At 49.3% G+C, this 19,284-nt stretch overlaps 1 protein-coding gene across 1 annotated transcript; it reads left to right on the plus strand.

The window, feature by feature from the left end:
• Nucleotides 1–4,819: 4,819 nt before the first annotated feature.
• LOC144951598 (transmembrane 4 L6 family member 5-like) lies at nucleotides 4,820–17,178 on the plus strand. Its single transcript, XM_078881878.1, has 4 exons — nucleotides 4,820–5,063; nucleotides 9,881–9,949; nucleotides 14,881–15,023; nucleotides 16,602–17,178. The coding sequence occupies exons 1-4, from the start codon at nucleotides 4,896–4,898 to the stop codon at nucleotides 16,783–16,785; spliced, it is 564 nt and encodes a 187-aa protein (XP_078738004.1). The 5' UTR covers nucleotides 4,820–4,895; the 3' UTR covers nucleotides 16,786–17,178.
• The last annotated feature ends 2,106 nt before the right edge of the window (nucleotides 17,179–19,284 follow it).

The following is a 19,284-nucleotide window of genomic DNA, read 5'->3' on the forward strand; positions in this document are numbered from 1 at the left end:
CAGCAGAGGGCGCGCAAGTGTTTGTGTGTGTGGTGGAGCATCTTCGCCGGCGAGAAACATTTAGGCTGGCCTGCCTACGATCCATCCTGGGTTTAACCAGGCAGGATTGTGTTAGGAGCTCACACATCCTTGAAAGATCTGGGCAAAGTCCCATCGGTGAGCTCCTCCGGCAGGCAAGGCTGCGTTGGCTGGGTAATGTAGCCCGCATGCCCTGCCACCGCATGCCTAAACAGCTTTTGTTCGGCCGGATCGAGGGGGCTAAACGGGCGCGGCACGGGCTGGAGAAGAGATGGAGTGATGTGGTACAGGAGGACGTGGAGCTGAGTGGACTTGCCAATGACTGGTACCAGCGGTGTCAAGATCGGCCTCTGTGGAGGAGACTCGTGAAGGACGCTGCTGCTGCTGCTACTGGGCAGTTGGAGGCAGTAAGCCTCCAACAACAACGGAGGGCGGAGGAGCGACGCTCACGACAACGAGCAGAACGCCGGGTGGCTAAAGCACAGCATGTTGGCACAGTAGGGGGCACAGGTGGTGCATCAGCCAGTCATCTCAGTCAGTCGACCCGTGACACCTGGGTCTGCCCCGTGACCTCCTGCCAGCGGGCGTTCGACACTTCACGTGGCCTCAAGGTGCACATGGCCTGGCTCAAAGGTCGTGTTGACGTCACCGCCACTTAGTGGCGAATGGCGGTTGTTGTTGTGTGGTGGTAACGGCCACAGTGATAACCGCGGGCATCTCGTTGAGCCGACTCGTAACAACCAGGGACATGCGGTCAGGGGAAGCAGGGCCTCGCCTGTCCAATGGAAATAGCTGTTGCGGAAAGTAAAAAAAAATCTAATACATTTTAAGATCTTTCCACCGATCTGTGTTATAAATGTAATTTCTGTACGATTCCAATCATTTTTATAGTCAAAATCGCCAAATTTGCGGAGCTCCGCTGCAAATACAGGAAGAGACGAGAGGTGAGGCAGCGACGAGCACAGCCTCCCCTCTGATTGCGCAACCCCTCAATAACTGGATGGAGCGCGGGCAATAAGCGCGTGCCTGTTACTATCTCAGTATATCACCAATGTAATATTTGTAGACCCCTTCATTTCATGTCCTCGATTTCCATAGTTCAGGTTAACTTATTTCACGTATGTGTATAAAGATATTTAGGCTCGCTGGTCTCGTCATGAAACTGCAATGAAAAAGCACCAGGGGAGGCAGCTATCACATCTGCCTCACTGAGGGGGACGTATCTAACACGCCCCCCTCAGTGGGGACACGCCTCCCTCAGTGAAGACACGCCCCCTCAGTGAGGACACGCCCCCTCAGTGAGGACACGCCCCCTCAGTGAAAACACACCCCCCTCAGTGAGGACACGCCCCCTCAGTGAGGACACGCCCCCTCAGTGAGGACCCGCCCCCCCGGTGGGGACACGCCCCCTCAGTGAGGACACGCCCCCTCAGTGAGGACACGCCCCCCTAAGTGAGGACACGCCCCCTCAGTGAAGACACGCCCCCTCCGTGAGGCCACGCCCCCCTCAGTGAGGACACGCCCCCTTCAGTGAGGACACGCCCCCCTCCGTGAAGACACGCCCCCCTCAGTGAGGCCACGCCTCCCTCAGTGTGGTGAATCTGGCTCTGACATTAGCCAATGCCTCCCCAGCCATTCACCTCACCGCACGCCACTCGTAACAACGTAGAGGTGGTTAGGGTGAACTTCTTTCGACACCGTACGTGGCCACTCGTCGAAACATTCTCTGTGGAGCCGATGCCTTGAACGGATGAATGGGAAATGTAGAAGCCGTGAATTTGGAACTTTGGTGAAACTCAATTTACAACCTTGATTTTAAGCCTTCTTGACTGCAGGGATCCATACTTTTTAGTTCTTTCGGTAAAGTCACGTAGGTATGAAATAAAATTAATCACGACGCTTCGGGCGCAACACAAGTGTCCATCATCAGGTGATGATGGACGCTTGTGATGATGCACGCTTGTGTTGCGCCCGAAACGTCGTGATTTATTTTATTTAATACCTACGTGACTTTACCGAAAGAACCGACGAGTATGAATTTACAACGACGAATAGTGCCACAAAAAAAAAACGACAGGAGTGAAAAGTATCGGACGGGTAAGCGAATCACACACACGCAGAAAAAAAAAACGAAACGAAAACGACACTTAAATTTCGATTTAAAGCTTTCGTGACTGCAAGGATTCATCTTCTTGGTTCTTTCGGTAAAGTCACGTAGAAGGGAAATAATAAAAATGAGACGCTGTCTCCCCGACAGACCTGGTCTTCACCTGAGGACGGCTGCTTGCGTTGTGGCCGAAACGTCGTGAGACTATTTTTTTTTAATTTTATGATTTCCCTTCTACGTGACTTTACCGAAAGAACCAAGAAGATGAAAACGGCACTTATTATTATTTTATCACGCGACATTTTTTGCCAATATCAAAACATGAAAAAATAAAAATAGGTTTAAGCCTTTGTCGCAATAAAACAGGAGTTGTGTTGAGATGTTCAAACACAAAATAGATACATTTTTTCAAGGAATCATGTCTGCATTAACCACGCACAGTGCATGTGTTCGCCATAAGTGTTCAACACGAATGTTTGCCACGAGTGTTCACCACAAGTACGTGTGGTTAATGCAGACTTTAATCCTTGAAAAAAGTTTATATTCGGTGTTTGAGCATCTTAGCACAACTGCCGTTCAATTTCCGGAAAGGGTAAAACCTTACTCTTTGGTTCTTTCGGTAAAGTCACGGAGGTGAAAATAAAATAAAAATAAATAAAATAACTAAATCACGACGTTTTCTTCGTTCTTTCGGTAAAGTCAAGTAGAAGGGAAATAATAAAATAATAAAAATAAAACTTAATAAGATACAATTCTCACGACGTTTCGGCCACAACGCAAGCTGCCGTCCTCAGGTGAAGACCAGGTCTGTCGGGGAGACAGCGTCTCATTTTTATTATTTCCCTTCTACGTGACTTTACCGAAAGAACCAAGAAGATGAATCCCTGCAGTCACGAAAGCTTTAAATCGAAATTCAAATCACTACGTTTCGGAGGCAATACAAGCTTCCGTCATCAGGTGGGGCAACCACAGCAAAATAATGTTTAACTGGTAGTGGGCAGAGAGAGCTGTATGTGACAAGCGATTATATAGGGTAAGAGCCAGGGATCTAGAATTAGGGTACAACCTATTCTTATTTTGTCATACTATTTACGTCATCCCACCAGCTCAGGCCAACCGAGCTATCTGGTAATACTGGTAGGAACTTCCTGGTTACACCAGTCCACAGGGGATTATTGTGTCCGTCCGTCGTGCATCAAAAAATGGGAGGGGTGGGGCTGGGTGGAGAGGGGAGGGTGGGGAGGGGCTGGGTGGGGAGGGTGGGGAGGGGCTGGGTGGGGGGGTGGGAGGGGTGGGGCTGGGTGGGGAGGGGCTGGTCACCCCGTGGTGCCCTTATAAAACTCAACGTTTAACCTACTCACGCCGGCTTGTGCCCGCCCTCACAGTCGGCCATCTTTGCGGAATACACCACGCCGCCGTTGACCCTGGCAATTGACCGAGCGACCCAACGTTCCTACCAGCTCCCTCCGCAGGAATGTGTTTATTTTTTTTCAGAAACGACCAGCCCACAAATGATAGCTCAACGAAGTGTGGCTCGATCTTCGTGTGAGGAATTTATCGCAGCCAAATGCTCTAAAAGCGTGACGTTGTTTCTAAATGTGGAGGGGGGTTAAACTCCAGAGGGCCCCAGAGATAAATCCACGCGACCACGTATGAGTGATGCGATGAGGCCACTTCGTTGAGCTATCATTTGTGATGGTCAGATCGCATCTGAAAACACATTCCTGCGGAGGGAGCTAGTAGGAACGTTGGGTTGCTCGGTCAATGGCCAGGGTCAACGGCGGCGTGGTGTATTCCGCAAATATGGCCGACTGTGAGGGAGGGCACAAGCCGGCGTGAGTAGGTTAAACGTTGAGTTTTGTAAGGGCACCACGGGGTGACCAGCCCCTCCCCACCGAGCCCCACCCCTCCCACCCCCACTCAGCCCCACCCTCCCCACCCAGCCCCTCCCCACCCTCCCCTCCCCACCCAACCCCACCCCTCCCATTTTTGGATGCACGACGGACGGACGGACACAATAATCCCCTGTGGGCTGGTGGAACCAGGTGGTTCCTACCAGTATAACCAAATAGCTTAGTGGGCCTTACCTGGTAAAAACATTTTTAAAAAATCGTTATTTTTTCGTAAAAAAAAATTGTGATTTGCTCACCTTGCCTATCATTTGCACTCCCTGTCGCGTCTTGAGGCGGCGGCATTTTCTGTCGTCGCAACTTGTTTGACCTCGTGTCCCCGACTGGACACTCATAGCCCATCGGATTTCCCCAAGATAAGTAAATATTCGCGTTTACCATTCCTGACGTCAGCCGTCTCCATTGGGCTCGGCGGGGGCAGGCAGGAAGCCCCCTCGGACTGATGCAAATTGTCGCGACCGATCCCCGTATCTCGGATTTGGCGCACGGGTCGAAGTTTGCGCAGACCTACATCGCTGTCTAAACAACCCATGAACGCACTCTCTTGCGCAATCCTTATAACTCGATGGCCTTAATGGCAGGCAGGTACGCACACACACACACAGGGGGGGTGAGATACACACACACACACGCATGTACGTATCTCCCTCTCTGTGTATATATAGTCGTGTTATCTGCCATCCGAGCGAACACAGCCTGAGCGATCTACCTGCCCTGCCGCTCGTCACTTGTCGGCTTTGTGCGTCAGAGCACACGTTGAGTCCCTTCCTTCTCAGGGCGTTACTTTTAATTTGAACGTCTCTCTCTCTCTCTGTGTCTCTCGTTGTCTCTCGTCCGTCTCCTCGCACGGAATCGCAAAGATGTGCACGGGAAAGTGCTCCGCTGGTATAGGCCATTCTCTGAGCATCCTCTCGCTGGTTTGCATCGTGGTCAATGTCCTTCAGTTCTTCCCCGACTGGAAGATCTGGGGCCTGCATTACAGCAAATACGTCTGGTGCATGGGAGGCATCTTGGGCGGTGGAATCATGGTGAGTTACGTGTTTAGCAACGTGCGTTTACATTGTCCTTTTATTGGTGTCCTTGATGATTTCACTCGTACGCAGCAGCATGTGGGTTCGATCGCGACCCCGTCGTCTGCTGCTGTATCTTTGGAGTTTGCGTGTCTCTCTGTCTCTCCCCGTGGTGAGATGTTAACTACCTCGCCTGGTATACAGGAGGTCGTGGGTTCGATCGCGACCCTGTCGCCTGCTGCTGTATCTTTGGAGTTTGCGTGTCTCTCTGTCTCTCCCCGTGGTGAGATGTTCACTACCTCGCCTGCTATACAGGAGGTCGTGGGTTCGATCGCGACCCTGTCGCCTGCTGCTGTATCTTTGGAGTTTGCGTGTCTCTCTGTCTCTCCCCGTGGTGAGATGTTAACTACCTCGCCTGGTATACAGGAGGTCGTGGGTTCGATCGCGACCCTGTCGCTTGCTGCTGTATCTTTGGAGTTTGCGTGTCTCTCTGTCTCTCCCCGTGGTGAGATGTTCACTACCTCGCCTGCTATACAGGAGGTCGTGGGTTCGATCGCGACCCTGACGCTTGCTGTATCTTTGTAGTTTGCGTGTCTCTCTCTCTCCCCGTGGTCGCGTGGATTTTTCTCCGAGTCCTCTGGGTTTTTTCCCTCCACATTTAGGATCAACATCACCACACGTTTAGAGTATTTGACTGATGCTATAAATGTCCACGTGATAATGATGATGAGCTACTTCGTTGGGACCTATCATTTGTGGCCAGGCCAACTTCTGAAAAAGAGCTAAATAGCATAGTGGGCCTTACTTGGTAAAATAGTTAATTATATTTCATTAACTATTGTATGATTAACAGTTGATTATTATTACATTTAAAAATAAACAAATGTATATTATTGTTAAACGTAATAAACGCAACGGTGGCGAGATGTTAACTACCTCGCCTGGTATGCAGGAGGGCGTGCGTTGGATCCCGACCCTGACACCTGCTGCTGTATTTGGAGTTTGTATGAACGCCCCCACCCCCCTGTTCTACAGAGTGGTAGTGAGTGGGTATAGTTTGTATGATTTCTCCCTGTTCTACAGAGTGACTGAGTGGAGTTTGTATGATCTCCCCCTGTTGATCTCCCCCTGTTCTACAGAGTGAGTGGAGTTTGTATGATCTCCCTTGTTCTACAGAGTGAGAGTGTCATCTTCTTGGTTCTTTCGGTCAAGTCACGTAGAATGGAAATAATAAAATAAAATAAAACATAATAAAATAATTCTCACGACGTTTCGGCCACAACGCAAGCAGCCGTCCTCAGGTGGAGAGCAGGTCTGTCGAGGAGACAGAGTGAGAGTGATTAAGTGGAGTTTGTATGATTGATCTCTCCCTGTTCTACAGAATGAGAGTGAGTGTAGTTTGTATGATCTCTCCCTGTTCTACAGAGTGAATGAGTGGAGTTTGTATGATCTCCCCCTGTTCTACAGAGTGAGTGAGTGGAGTTTGTATGATCTCCCCCTGTTCTACAGAGTGAGTGAGTGGAGTTTGTATGATCTCCCCTTGTTCTGCAGAGAGAGTGAGTGGAGTTTGAATGATCTCCCCCTGTTCTACAGAATGAGTGAGTGGAGTTTGTACGTTCTCCCCCTGTTCTGCAGAGTGAGCGAGTGTATTTTGTACGTCCTCTCCCTGTTCTACAGAGTGAGCAAGTGGAGTTTGTATGATCTCCCCCTGTTCTACAGAGTGAGTGAGTGGAGTTTGTATGATCTCCCCTTGTTCTGCAGAGAGAGTGAGTGGAGTTTGAATGATCTCCCCCTGTTCTACAGAGTGAGTGAGTGGAGTTTATATGTTCTCTCTCCCTGTTCTAACAGCCTGAATGTTTCTAACCGAGCCGTTTCACGACTGATGCGCTCACTCACTCACTCGCATGTCTATGGAAGCAGCTGAGCGCCTCAAGCCCTGAGCCTGTGCCTAAACCTCAGCGGCTTGTCAACGGAGACGGAGTCGATGCGAAATGAAACACTGCTCAAGACTTAGTCACACAGCGATGAGAAGAGTTGGCGTGACTCAGGGCCAATAATCGATTGAAGAATCGATTTATTCCCGTTTTTAATTTTGTCTTCACAGGGTAGTTTGTATCGTTAATATAGAAATATGTTTCATGATTTCTAAGCTATGTAAATTGATAGTTTTTTTTATATTTTACCAGGTAAAGCCTACTGATTCATAATAAAGTTTTTTTTGGAGGGGGTTAGATCGCTTAAGTATAAATGTATGGTTAAACCCGCCACCACCCGACACAGAACGTGGCCAATTCGTCACTAGTACAGCACTAACCGGTGTGTTGGAGAGCCAAGCCACAACATTTACAATCTGAGTACGAAGTTTCGCCAGTAATTACAACCAGCATCATCAGGCGACAAAAGCTGTTTCTTTTTCCTTCGGCGTTGGGCCGCCCTGGTTAATACTGCGCGTCCTCCGATTTCGCACGGCCGGTGCACGGTGCGAAAGGTGACGTGGCCTCAGTCGTGGGCTAGTTGGCTAATTGTGTGCAGGCGTCACCGTCCAGTAGTGACGGTGGTGGTGGTGGTAGTTCAAAGGCTGGGCAACGTGTGCAGTAGTTAAGGGTGTCGTTTTATTGTCTCACAACCATCTCCAGCCCTCCGTTATCGCGTTCTTTTGAGCGAGATAACGCGAACAATGCCCCCTACCAATCCCACCCCCCCCAATGGGTGTGTGGGGAAATTCCCCCCCGCCCCCCCCCTCACACCCCCCCCCCCCACACACACACAGACTGAGACATCGCAGATATGGTTTGCGACGGGAGTGACAACGGGGCCACGCAAAACAGACATCGCGTAGAAACAAAACAAAAACAAAAACCGAGAAGCATTTTTTCTCATTTATCTCACCAGGTTCAAGGTCCCACTGGAGCTGTCTAACTCACTCTCTTTTTTTGCACAAGCCACACTACTGTGCCATCACGAATTGATAGGTCGACGAAGTTTGCTCGTCGTCACGCTGAAATTCTATAGCGGCAAAATGAAAATTAACAACATTTAAATAATCTCAATGCATTGGGGGGGGGGGGGGGGTACAAATCTGGGCTTTCTTTTGGTGAAGAACCTTCTTTCCAGCGGTGACGCGAGATGGAAATGAGGGATGCAATTTGAACTTATATATTTTATTTATTTTAGGGGGCACCGCGGTGGTTGAGATGTTGTCTTCCTCGTTGGTCTACAGGAGGTCGGGGGTTCGATTCCGACCCTGACGCCTGCTGTATATTTGGAGTTTGCGGTGTCTCTCTCTCTCATCATCATCATCATCACGGTGGCTAGAAGATGTTAACTACCTCGCCTGGTATGCAGAAGGTCGTGGGTTCGATCCCGACTCTGACGCCTGCTGCTGTATATTTGGAGTTGCGTTTCTCTCTCTCATCATCAAGGTGGCGAGGAGATGTTAACTACCTCGCCTGGTTTACAGGAGGTCGGGGGTTCGATCCCGACCCTGACGCCTGCTGCTGTATATTTGGAGTTTGCGTGTCTCTCGCTCTCCCCGCGGCCGCGTGGATTTTTCCCTCCGGGTCTTCCGGCTTGTCCCATCCACATTTAGAAGCACGCGTTGAGATTGTTTAAATTATGTTGCTGCTATAAATGTCAAACACGATGGGCCACTTTGCTGAACTATCATTCGTGGCCAGGTCAGTGGGATTTGCCTGCTAGGATGGGATATTTCTTCCTGCCTCAGCAGTCCGCCTGCTGTATTTTTTCACCTGAAGACGATTGCTTGTGTTGCGATCGAAACGTCGTGATTTTTTAAATTATTTTATTACTTTTATATCTACGTGACTTTACCGAAAGACCCAAAGAGTAGGATGGGGATGATTTAGTTTTTATTTGTGTGTGTTTCGGTGATTTGTTACCTTTATTGTGCTTTGCACTACTATCGTTTGTTGTTAGCCCGTGCCCCGCCTGGACATCTGTCAACAAAATAGCTCCATAGCTCATCGGATTCCTCCTGCAGTATAAATAAATACAGGGAATACTCTTACTCTTTGTCTTTCTCGGTCAAGTCACGTAGGTAAAATAAATAAATAAAGTTACTCACGACGTTTCGGAAGCAACACAAGCCTCCGTCATCAGGTGTTGCTACAGAACGTACAGAACCAGTAGCATCACATCTACAGAACACGAAGAACCAGTGGCATCTACGTCCTCAGGACATTATATAACTTTCAAAGCCATTCCCCATGTTTCGTGTGCACGCCGTGACAACGCGTTTGGAATCGAAGGGAGTAAAGTTTGCACTTAAGGACAAATCGACTTACGGACACACCTCTTGAACCCAACTCGTTCGTAAGCAGAGGAGTCCCTGTAGTGTGATTCTGAAATTGCAGGGCCTGCGTCAGAGGTCGCAACCGGGTACCCGATACCCGTACCCTACCCGATACCCGGCTACCCGGGTACGGGTATGGGTACCCGTTTGCGACCCTGGTGTGGCCGGGTACGGGTACGGGTAGACCGTGAGTCACTGGTGAGTCACCGTTTGTCACTCATTTCCCAACGTCTTGTCTCCTGTCACAATTCAAGTTCCTAGAATCAACCCACCCGCGCCTGCAACATGGCTTCATCCCAGAGGTCGCAATCAGGTACCCGTACCTTACCCGTACCCGGCCGGGTACGGGTAGGGTACGGGTACGGCCGGGTTACCCGGGTACCCGTTTGCGACCCTGGTGCGGCCGGGTACGGGTAAGGAATGAAAACCCGTTTGCGACCTCTGGCCTGCGTTGTGCTCGCTCTCTCTCTCTCTTCATCTCTTTGATCCTCTCTAACCGCTTCTCTCTCTCTTCCTTCCCCAGGTGGGCCCGGGCTCTGCCTGGGCCAAGCGTGCTGGAGGCCACGGCTGCTGCTGCAACAACCGATGTGGGGTAAGCCCCCCCCCCCGGGAAAGGGGAAAACGTGAAACAATTAAACCGCACGCAGCGTGAATAGCGACGTGCACGTGGTCTCTCAGGGCTCTCGCCCTCACGGCGTGGGATGTTCGTTGCCGAGGGGAGGCGGGGCGCTCTGTCTCGCTACACACCGGCTGGGGTAGTCTTATAAATGGGAGCGGTAAAATTTCGATTTAAAGCTTTCGTGACTGCAGGGATTCATATTCTTGGTTCTTTCGGTACCTTACTTAGCGATGATCGCCCTGCGCTCTTGAGAATGATTAGCAGTGAGTGGGTGAGTGGGTGGGTGAGTAAATTCATGAGTGAGTGGGTGGGTGAGTGGATGTGGGTGAGTGGATGCGTGAGTGGGTGCGTGAGTGGGCGCGTGAGTGGGCGAGTGAGTGGGCGAGTAAATTCATGAGTGAGTGGGTGGGTGAGTGAATTAATGAGTGGGTGAGTGAGTGAGTGGGTGAGTAAATTCATGAGTGAGTGGGTGGGTGAGTGAATTAATGAGTGGGTGAGTGGGTGGGTGAGTGAGTGGGTGAGTAAATTCATGAGTGAGTGGGTGGGTGAGTGGATGTGGGTGAGTGGATGCATGAGTGGATGCATGAGTGTGTGGGTGAGTGAGTGGGTGAGTAAATTCATGAGTGAGTGGATGTGGGTGAGTGGATGCATGAGTGGGTGCGTGAGTGGGTGCGTGAGTGGGCGCGTGAGTGGGCGAGTGAGTGGGCGAGTGAGTGGGTGAGTGAGTGGGTGAGTGAGTGGGTGAGTGAATTCATGAGTGGGTGAGTGAGTGCGTGAGTGAGTGGGTGAGTAAATTTATGATTGAGTGGGTGGGTGAGTGGATGTGGGTGAGTGAATTCATGAGTGGGTGAGTGAGTGGGTGAGTGAGTGGGTGAGTAAATTTATGATTGAGTGGGTGGGTGAGTGGATGTGGGTGAGTGAATTCATGAGTGGGTGAGTGAGTGCGTGAGTGAGTGGGTGAGTAAATTTATGATTGAGTGGGTGGGTGAGTGGATGTGGGTGAGTGAATTCATGAGTGGGTGAGTGAGTGGGTGAGTAAATTCATGAGTGAGTGGGTGGGTGAGTGGATGTGGGTGAGTGGATGCATGAGTGCTGAGGGTGAGTGATTGAGTGATTGAGTGCGAGAATGATGCAAGTGGGTTGTTGAGCGAGTGTATCCGTGTCACTTTGACCCTCTGTGAAACAGCAGCCAGCCTCTTCCTTAGCAACAATCGCTCTGCGCTATGAGAACTCAATCATTTCCCCCAAGCCCCCCTTCTTTTTCAAACTATACTATTGATTTATATTTCACCAAGTAGGGCCCGCTGAGCGATGCAGTTCTTTTTTTAGAAGCGACCTGGCCGCAAATGATAACTCGGCGACGTGGTTTATTACTTGGAAATGTAATCAGTCACGTTTGCAGCGACTGATTGATTATATTATTATTATAAATGCAAGGAGTTGTTCAGAGCTAAGAATCGAACCTGCCGAGCTCGGGTGAGTGACGATCACTCCCATCGACATCTCTTAACACGCCCAATGCAAACGCAAATTTCGGTGCAAACTTTTCATGCGTCACGTTGGCACCATCTGGCTCCCAGTGTTAATGATTGTGTATCTCGGCGCAGCTGATAAGAGCGTGGTGCAAGTGCGGGTGTAAACGACGCTCACCCACCCCACCACCTTCGCAACAATCCGCGATTGCTGTTCAGCCTCTCGGTAAACGTGGACGAACGTCCAGTCAACCGTTTGTCCAGTGGCACATGCCAACGTTTTGGCGAACTTTGGCATGGGTTCTTTCTCAATTATTTTAATATTTCTAGCGATTCATCTTCTTGGTTCTTTCGGTAAAGTCACGTAAAAGGGAAATAATTAAATAATAAAAATAAAACATAATAAAATATTTTATTATATTTTTATTATTTTATTATTTCCCTTCTACGTGACTTTACCGAAAGAACCAATAAGATGAATCCCTGCAGTAACGAAAGCTTTAAATCGAAATTTCTAGCGATTGTTATTATTTTTATTATATTATTTTATATTATTATCATTGATTATTTCATTATTATTCATTTTTGTCTCATGGCTGTTCAGCCTCTGGGCGAACACGGAATTCAACGTTCATCCGACGTTATTTTTTATTTTATTTTATTATGTTTTATTTTTATTATTTTATTACTTCTCTTCTACGTGACTTTACCGAAAGAACCAAGAAGATGAATCCCTGCAGTCACAAAAGCTTTAAATCGAGACTGAGCCTTTGTTACATCTGAGCTTAACCATCTTAGTGTGACATTGTAGTCGTCTCCGCATCTGAATCAGCAGGCGACGTATGAAGGCCGGCACGGCACACGAGAGAGCGGGTGGCTGGCACCACGCACTGCCGTGCTCATATGAGGCTGAGTCGACCTAGGGGAGGCCCAGGACGGGATCAGATCATTAACCGTCACTTGGGGTTGGCCCGCGAGCGGGGAATGGGACTCGGGTCGGCATGAGGAGGGCATGGAGCAGGTAAAGTACCCATCGTTGTGCAGAATCAGCTTCAGTGTTGTTACTGTAGGAGGAATCTGCCAAGCCACAAAGCTCTCTTTGATAGATGTGCAGTAGGGGTGAGTCAGAACGTTACCACAAACAAAACACAATAGTGTTGTTGTTGTTGGTAGTGGTGGTCATGAGGGTGATGAGGGTTTACCGAAAGAACCAAGAAGATGAAAGGTTCAGTTCTTTGTTATGTAGACTAGCCGTAGCTTCAGCCGCACCAACCTTACCATAATATTCTAGATTTGAAGCTTTCGTGACTGCAAGGATTCATATTCTTAGGTTTTTTCGGTAAAGTCACGTAGGTAAAACATTAAAATTAATAAAAGTAAAATAAAATAAAAATCACGACGTTTCGGAGGCAACACCAGCTTCCGTCTTCAGGTGGAACCGTCACAGCCACGACAGCTGTATCAAGTAATTTACTTGAAAAGTAATTTACTTGATACAGCCACGACAGCTGTATAAAGTAATTTACTTGATACAGCTGTCGTGGCTGTGACGGTTCCACCTGAAGACGGAGGCTCTGTGTTGCTTCAGAAACGTCGTGATTTTTATTTTATTTTTTATTTTACTTTTATTAATTTTAATGTTTTACCTACGTGACTTTACCGAAAAAACCTAAGAATATGAATCCTTGCAGTCACGAAAGCTTCAAATCTAGAATTAAGCTCAGATGGTCGCCTTCAAGAGCAACGGAGCGGTGCCACTTTGATGTCTTCTTTGTCGTATATTTGTGGGTCGGGCATTGCGTCGTTATGCGCTGTCCGGTCTGTTCTTGATGACTCCACAGTCGACCCCACAGCTTTCTAGCTCATCGGATTCCCTCCAGTATGAATACATATTCAGATTCTGCACATTGAAGAGTTGACTTTTATTTTCAATTTGTGCACGAGGCATCATCCGCATCTGCTACTGCTGCTGCTGCCGCTGACTTGTGCATTCTAGATTTGAAGCTTTCGTGACTGCAAGGATTCATATTCTTAGGTTTTTTCGGTAAAGTCACGTAGGTAAAAAATTAAAATTAATCAAATAAAAATAAAAAAATTAAATAAAATATTTGTTATTTTATTTTTATTTTATTAATTTTAATTTTATTGTATTAATTTACATTTTTTACCTACGTGACTTTACCGAAAAAACCTAAGAATACGGTTTGTGCAGTGGATGCGGTTTAGGGTGGACCATGAGCTCGTTAATGATTGTCGATCTCAATCAAGTTGGTAGTTGGCTGCGTGGCCGAATACGCCCAGTGACAGCACGCGATGGCTATTTGCATGTCCAGGGCACGGTGCGTTTGCAACAACAACAAAAGCCGACGGCAGGTATCCCCCCCCTCCCTCGACTCACGACCGCCGTTCGATTTGCGAGCGAAAATCCGCGTGCACCCAAGTCGGAAAATCGCGGGACGCTGTCTTCCCGACAGACCTGTTTTTCACCTGAGGACGGCTGCTTGCGTTGTGGCCGAACTGTCGTGAGAATTGTATTTTATTACGTTTTATATTTATTATTTTATAATTTCCCTTCTACGTGACTTTACCGAAAGAACCAAGAAGATGAATCCCTGCAGTCACGAAAGCTTTAAATCGAAATTTGAGGTTCATTCTTATTTTTGTTCAAAACTCGCGCAAAAAGGCAAACAGTGCAAGGACAATGCACCTATCTTCGCACTTATAACTCCTGGCGACCAGCTGCAAAAATGCCAGTATCAGCGGCGGAGTGTTTACGATGTGGCCTCGATGCCTTTTGGGATTCCGTATTAGACCCACTACTCGCAGGGCCGCCGAATCGTTGATGGTGCCACTTGTGGCATCGGGTGGCCGCATCGGTCATGCCCCCCCCTGTTCGCCGGTCTTGTTCCGGTTGACGGTTGATGGGTTAGGAGTAGAGTCAGAACGACTGTCCGAAAACCACATCGCTAAGGTTTTTTTTTTGTACTATAGCGGTGCTTCTTCATCTTGGTTCTTTCGGTAAAGTCACGTAGAATGGAAATAATAAAATAATAAAAATAAAACATAATAAAATACAATTCTCACGACGTTTCGGCCACAACGCAAGTAGCCGTCCTCAGGTGGAGAACAGGTCTGTCGAGGAGACAGAGTGCTTCTTGAACCTTTTCGGCTCGCGAACCGCTCGGCCGATGCAACGATTTCCACGGACTACCACCCAGCACCTCCCCCCCCAAAATCCTGGTGACAAATGGCATTCAATACTCTGTCTTTCTCTCTCTCTAAATACGCGCTTCTCCACTGCTGGACTAAGGCCCGCGACCCAGACACGGTCACACCCCCTTGCGGCACCTGCGATGCCCACGGTCGATCCGATCCCGATCCCGATCGCTCCGTCTCGCGCGAATTGCCCTGGCTGATCTGTCCCGTCCCCAGATGCTGCTCTCCACTGTGTTCGCGGCGCTGAGCGGGGTGGGAGCGGCGTACTGCATCGTCATCTCGGCCCTTGGTCTCTTCACGGGGCCGTTGTGCGAAGCTGACGGAGAATGGATCTACCCTTTCGAAGGAAGCAACAAAACGTGAGGTCGCTTGCTGACACTAGCTCCCTCTCTTGAGAGCGAGCGCGATTTCCACTTTACAAATCTCGTAACGATGATCACGATGATGATGATCATCAGGGCTCGGGCAACATGTGGCTCTTTAAGGACTGTTGCTTCGTCACGTTGGCTATTAAGGGCCACCGCCATCTCGTTTTCAACCACGTGCATCATGCGGCTCTCAAAATATTGATTTGGGTTGTGTTTGTTTTTGCCAAATTCGAAAAAAAAATGATTTTCCTGTTGGTCCGTTTTTTTCTGCTTGCCGAACCCTGGTCGTCATCATCAGCAGCAGCGGCGACAGCTCTCGAACATTTAATGCTACACGGACGCTCCGTTTTAAATAAGTGTTTCGCTCTTTTTACACCGTTGCCGAAAACATATCTCACGATGGTTGACAAGGGCCCCCCCCCCAACTCGGAGCTTTGGCCACCAATGGGTGGAACTTCCCCCCCCCCCCTGCTACCCCCTCCCCCTGTTACCACCCCCTCCCTGCCCCCACGCTCGTTAATGTTGCTGCCCTTGAGTAGCGGCCTCTTCCGGCGGCGGTGGTGCCAACAAAGCAGATGCGGGGCAGCGCCTTTATTATTTACGCTTTCCGCTCCTTCGTCCGCTCAACCATCCCACCAACCAACGGCTCATTCATACTCTTAGTTTTTTTCGGTAAAGTCACGTAGGTAAAAAATAAAATTAAAATGATTAAAAATAAAAGAATAAAAATAATATTTTTATTATTTTATTAAAAGAATAAAAATAATATTTTTATTTTTTTATTTTTATTGTTATTAAATTAATAAAAATAAAAGAATAAAAGTTATATTTTTATTCTTTTATTTTTATTTTTATAAATTTTAATTTCATATTTTACCTACGTGACTTTACCGAAAAAACTAACAGTATGAATCCTTGCAGTCACGAAAGCTTCAAATCTAGAACGGCTCATTCATTGCGCTACTCGCGAGCCCGATTCGTCAGCCCACCGCTAAACTATATATATATTAAACAATACAAACTGTTTTGTTTATTTTACCAGGTAAGGACCTCTTTTTCAGTTGCGACCTGGCCACGTGTGATGATAGCCCATCGAAGCGGCTCATCATCATGCGGATGTTTATTTATAACAACCGAAATGCTCTGAACCCTTAACCCTGGGCAGAGGTCGCAACCGGGTACCCGACACCCGTACCCTACCCAATACCCGGCTACCCGTACCCGGCCGGGTACGGGTACGGGTACCTGTTTGCGACCCTGGTGCGGCCGGGTACGGGTAGACCGTGAGTCACTGGTGAGTAACTGTTTGTCACTCATTTCCCAACGTCTTGTCTCTTCTCACAATTCAAGTTCCTAGAATCAACCCACCCGCGCCTGCAACAACGCTTCATCCCAGAGGTCGCAATCAGGTACCCGATACCCATACCCTACCCGTACCAGGCCGGGTAGGGTACGGGTACGGCCGGGTACGGGTACCCGTTTGCGACCCTGGTGTGGCCGGCTACGGGTAAGGAATCAAAACCCGTTTGCGACCTCTGACCCTGGGCCTCCTGTGTCTGTGTTTCGAAGGGGCGACTACTTGACGAACACCACCCTGTGGAAAATCTGCGATGATCCCCCGAATGCCGTTGAGTGGAACATCATCACCTTCTCCATCCTGCTGGCGGTTGGCGGGGCGGAGCTCGTGCTTTGCCTTGTGCAGATCATCAACGGATTCGTCGGCTGCATTGGCGGCACGATGCAGAAGGACTAGAGCGTGTTCGCGCGCACTCTCACACGTGGACGCGCACTCTCACACACGCACATAGATGCACACACGCAGATGCACACGTAGATTCACACACGCAGATATACACACGCACATGCGCACACACACACATAGATGCACACACGTAGATTCACACACGCAGATATAGATACACACACATAGATGCACACGTAGATTCACACACGCAGATATACACACGCACATGCGCACACACACACATAGATGCACACACGTAGATTCACACACGCAGATATAGATACACACACATATATGCACACGTAGATTCACACACGCAGATATACACACGCACATGCGCACACACACACATAGATGCACACACGTAGATTCACACACGCAGATATAGATACACACACATAGATGCACACGTAGATTCACACACACAGATATACACACGCACATGCGCACACACACACATAGATGCACACACGTAGATTCACACACGCAGATATAGATACACACACGCAGATGCACACGTAGATTCACACGCGCAGATATACACACGCACATGCGCACACACACACATAGATGCACACACGTAGATTCACACACGCAGATATAGATACACACACATAGATGCACACATGCATGAACACGCATGCAGATACACACGCGCAGTTATACACATCGATGCACACACATAGATGCACACACGCAGATATACACATGTAGATTCACACACGCAGATATACACACGCACATATAGATACACACACATAGACGCACACATGCATATACACGCACGCAGATACACACGCGCAGATACACACATCGATGCACACACGCAGATATACACACGCACACATAGATACACACACATAGACGCACACATGCATATACACGCACGCAGATACACACGCGCAGATATGCACATCGATGCACACACGCAGATACACACTCACACACATAGATACGCAAACAAAGACAAAGATCCCCCGTATAGCCTGACCAGACTGTTGTGGCAAGTGCAGGTCGCGAGCACCTATCAAGGCCGGCACCGTGACAGACGAGGGGGTGAGGGGGCGTGGATAAGGCCGGATGCAGTGGAGGTGACGCTTCGCATATCAAAGTAACGCGAAGCAGTTGGTGGCGAGGTGGTGAGTGTGTACGTGTGTGCGTTGAACTTCTTTCACTACCACGACCGTACGTAGCCAACCGAGCTCCTAGGAGGTGCAGGGTTTGGGGGAAAGACGACAAAAGCCCCTTCGTACCTCACAGCGAGAGAGGCGGGGGGTGGGGATTGTGACGTAAACCCCCGTGTAAGGGGGCCCACGTGGTCCAGGCCTTGTCAAACAGCGCCCTCTCGCTTGCGAGGGCTCGAGACGCCTGGGGTTTGTGACGTCACCCCCGTAACAGTTGGCCCACGTGGTCCAGGCCTTGTCAAACAGCGCCCTCTCGCGTGCGAGGGCTCGCGACGGCTGGGGTGGGGCTTGTGACGTCACCCCGTGACAGGGGGTACCACGTGGTCCAGGCCTTGTCAAACAGCGCCCTCTCGCGTGCGAGGCCCCGCTACTCACCTCGGACCCCCAGTTGTTATCAACATTTTTTTTGGGCTTCTGCTGTGACCCCCCCCCCCCTCCGCTCCCCCCTCGTTAAATTTGGAGTAAACTGCCCCCCCCCACCCCCAATTGCCTGACCCAACATTGCTCTGAGGAATAAATGCATGAATAATGAACATAGTTTTAACCCATTCTGTCGGCCATTTTGTAAGGTGTCCTTATTAGCTTACTCGTGACTGCAAGCGAATAAAACGACAGCAGCAATCGACGGACGCTCCGCGTGCATTGTGTAGTCGGTCTTGGCTGTGAGAGTAAACCGGTCGAGGCAGAAGTGCCGTTTGTATCCACAAACACAGGCAATTACTGTGTTGGTCCACAGGAGGGGTCCACAGTGTAGATGTGAGCCTCTCGCCAATGACATTGGCTAATCCAGCAGCATGTGTTTCACGAGCCTGACTCCGATGATGATCCCCATGAAGATCGAAGCCGGTCAAGGGTTTGCTTGCTTACACAAATGCCGCTCGATAATGTTGGCCACCGGGATCCGAGTAGTTCGGTGTGCGGTAGTTGTAGAGCAGTTGGTACTGGTAGGAACCTCCTGGTTACACTAGCCCACAGGGGATTATTGTTTCCGTCCGTCGTGCATACAGAAATTGGAGAGGTGGGGCTGGATGGAGAGGGGAGGGTGGGGAGGGGCTGGTTGGGGAGGGGAGGGTGGGGAGGGGCTGGTCACCCCGTGGTGCCCTTATAAAACTCAACGTTTAACCTACTCACGCCAGCTTGTGCCCACCCTCACAGTCGGCCATATTTGCGGAATACACCACGCCGCCGTTGACCCTGGCCATTGACCGAGCAACCCAACGTTCCTACCAGCTCCCTCCGCAGGAATGTGTTTATTCTCAACCTTGGTTGGCTACTGCTGTTACCCCCCGTTGTTGAATCGTGTTTCAACCGAGTACCAATCCCT

The sequence above is a fragment of the Lampetra fluviatilis genome, chromosome 63 (genome assembly GCF_964198595.1).
Source record: "Lampetra fluviatilis chromosome 63, kcLamFluv1.1, whole genome shotgun sequence".
Taxonomy (NCBI): Eukaryota; Metazoa; Chordata; class Hyperoartia; order Petromyzontiformes; family Petromyzontidae; genus Lampetra; species Lampetra fluviatilis.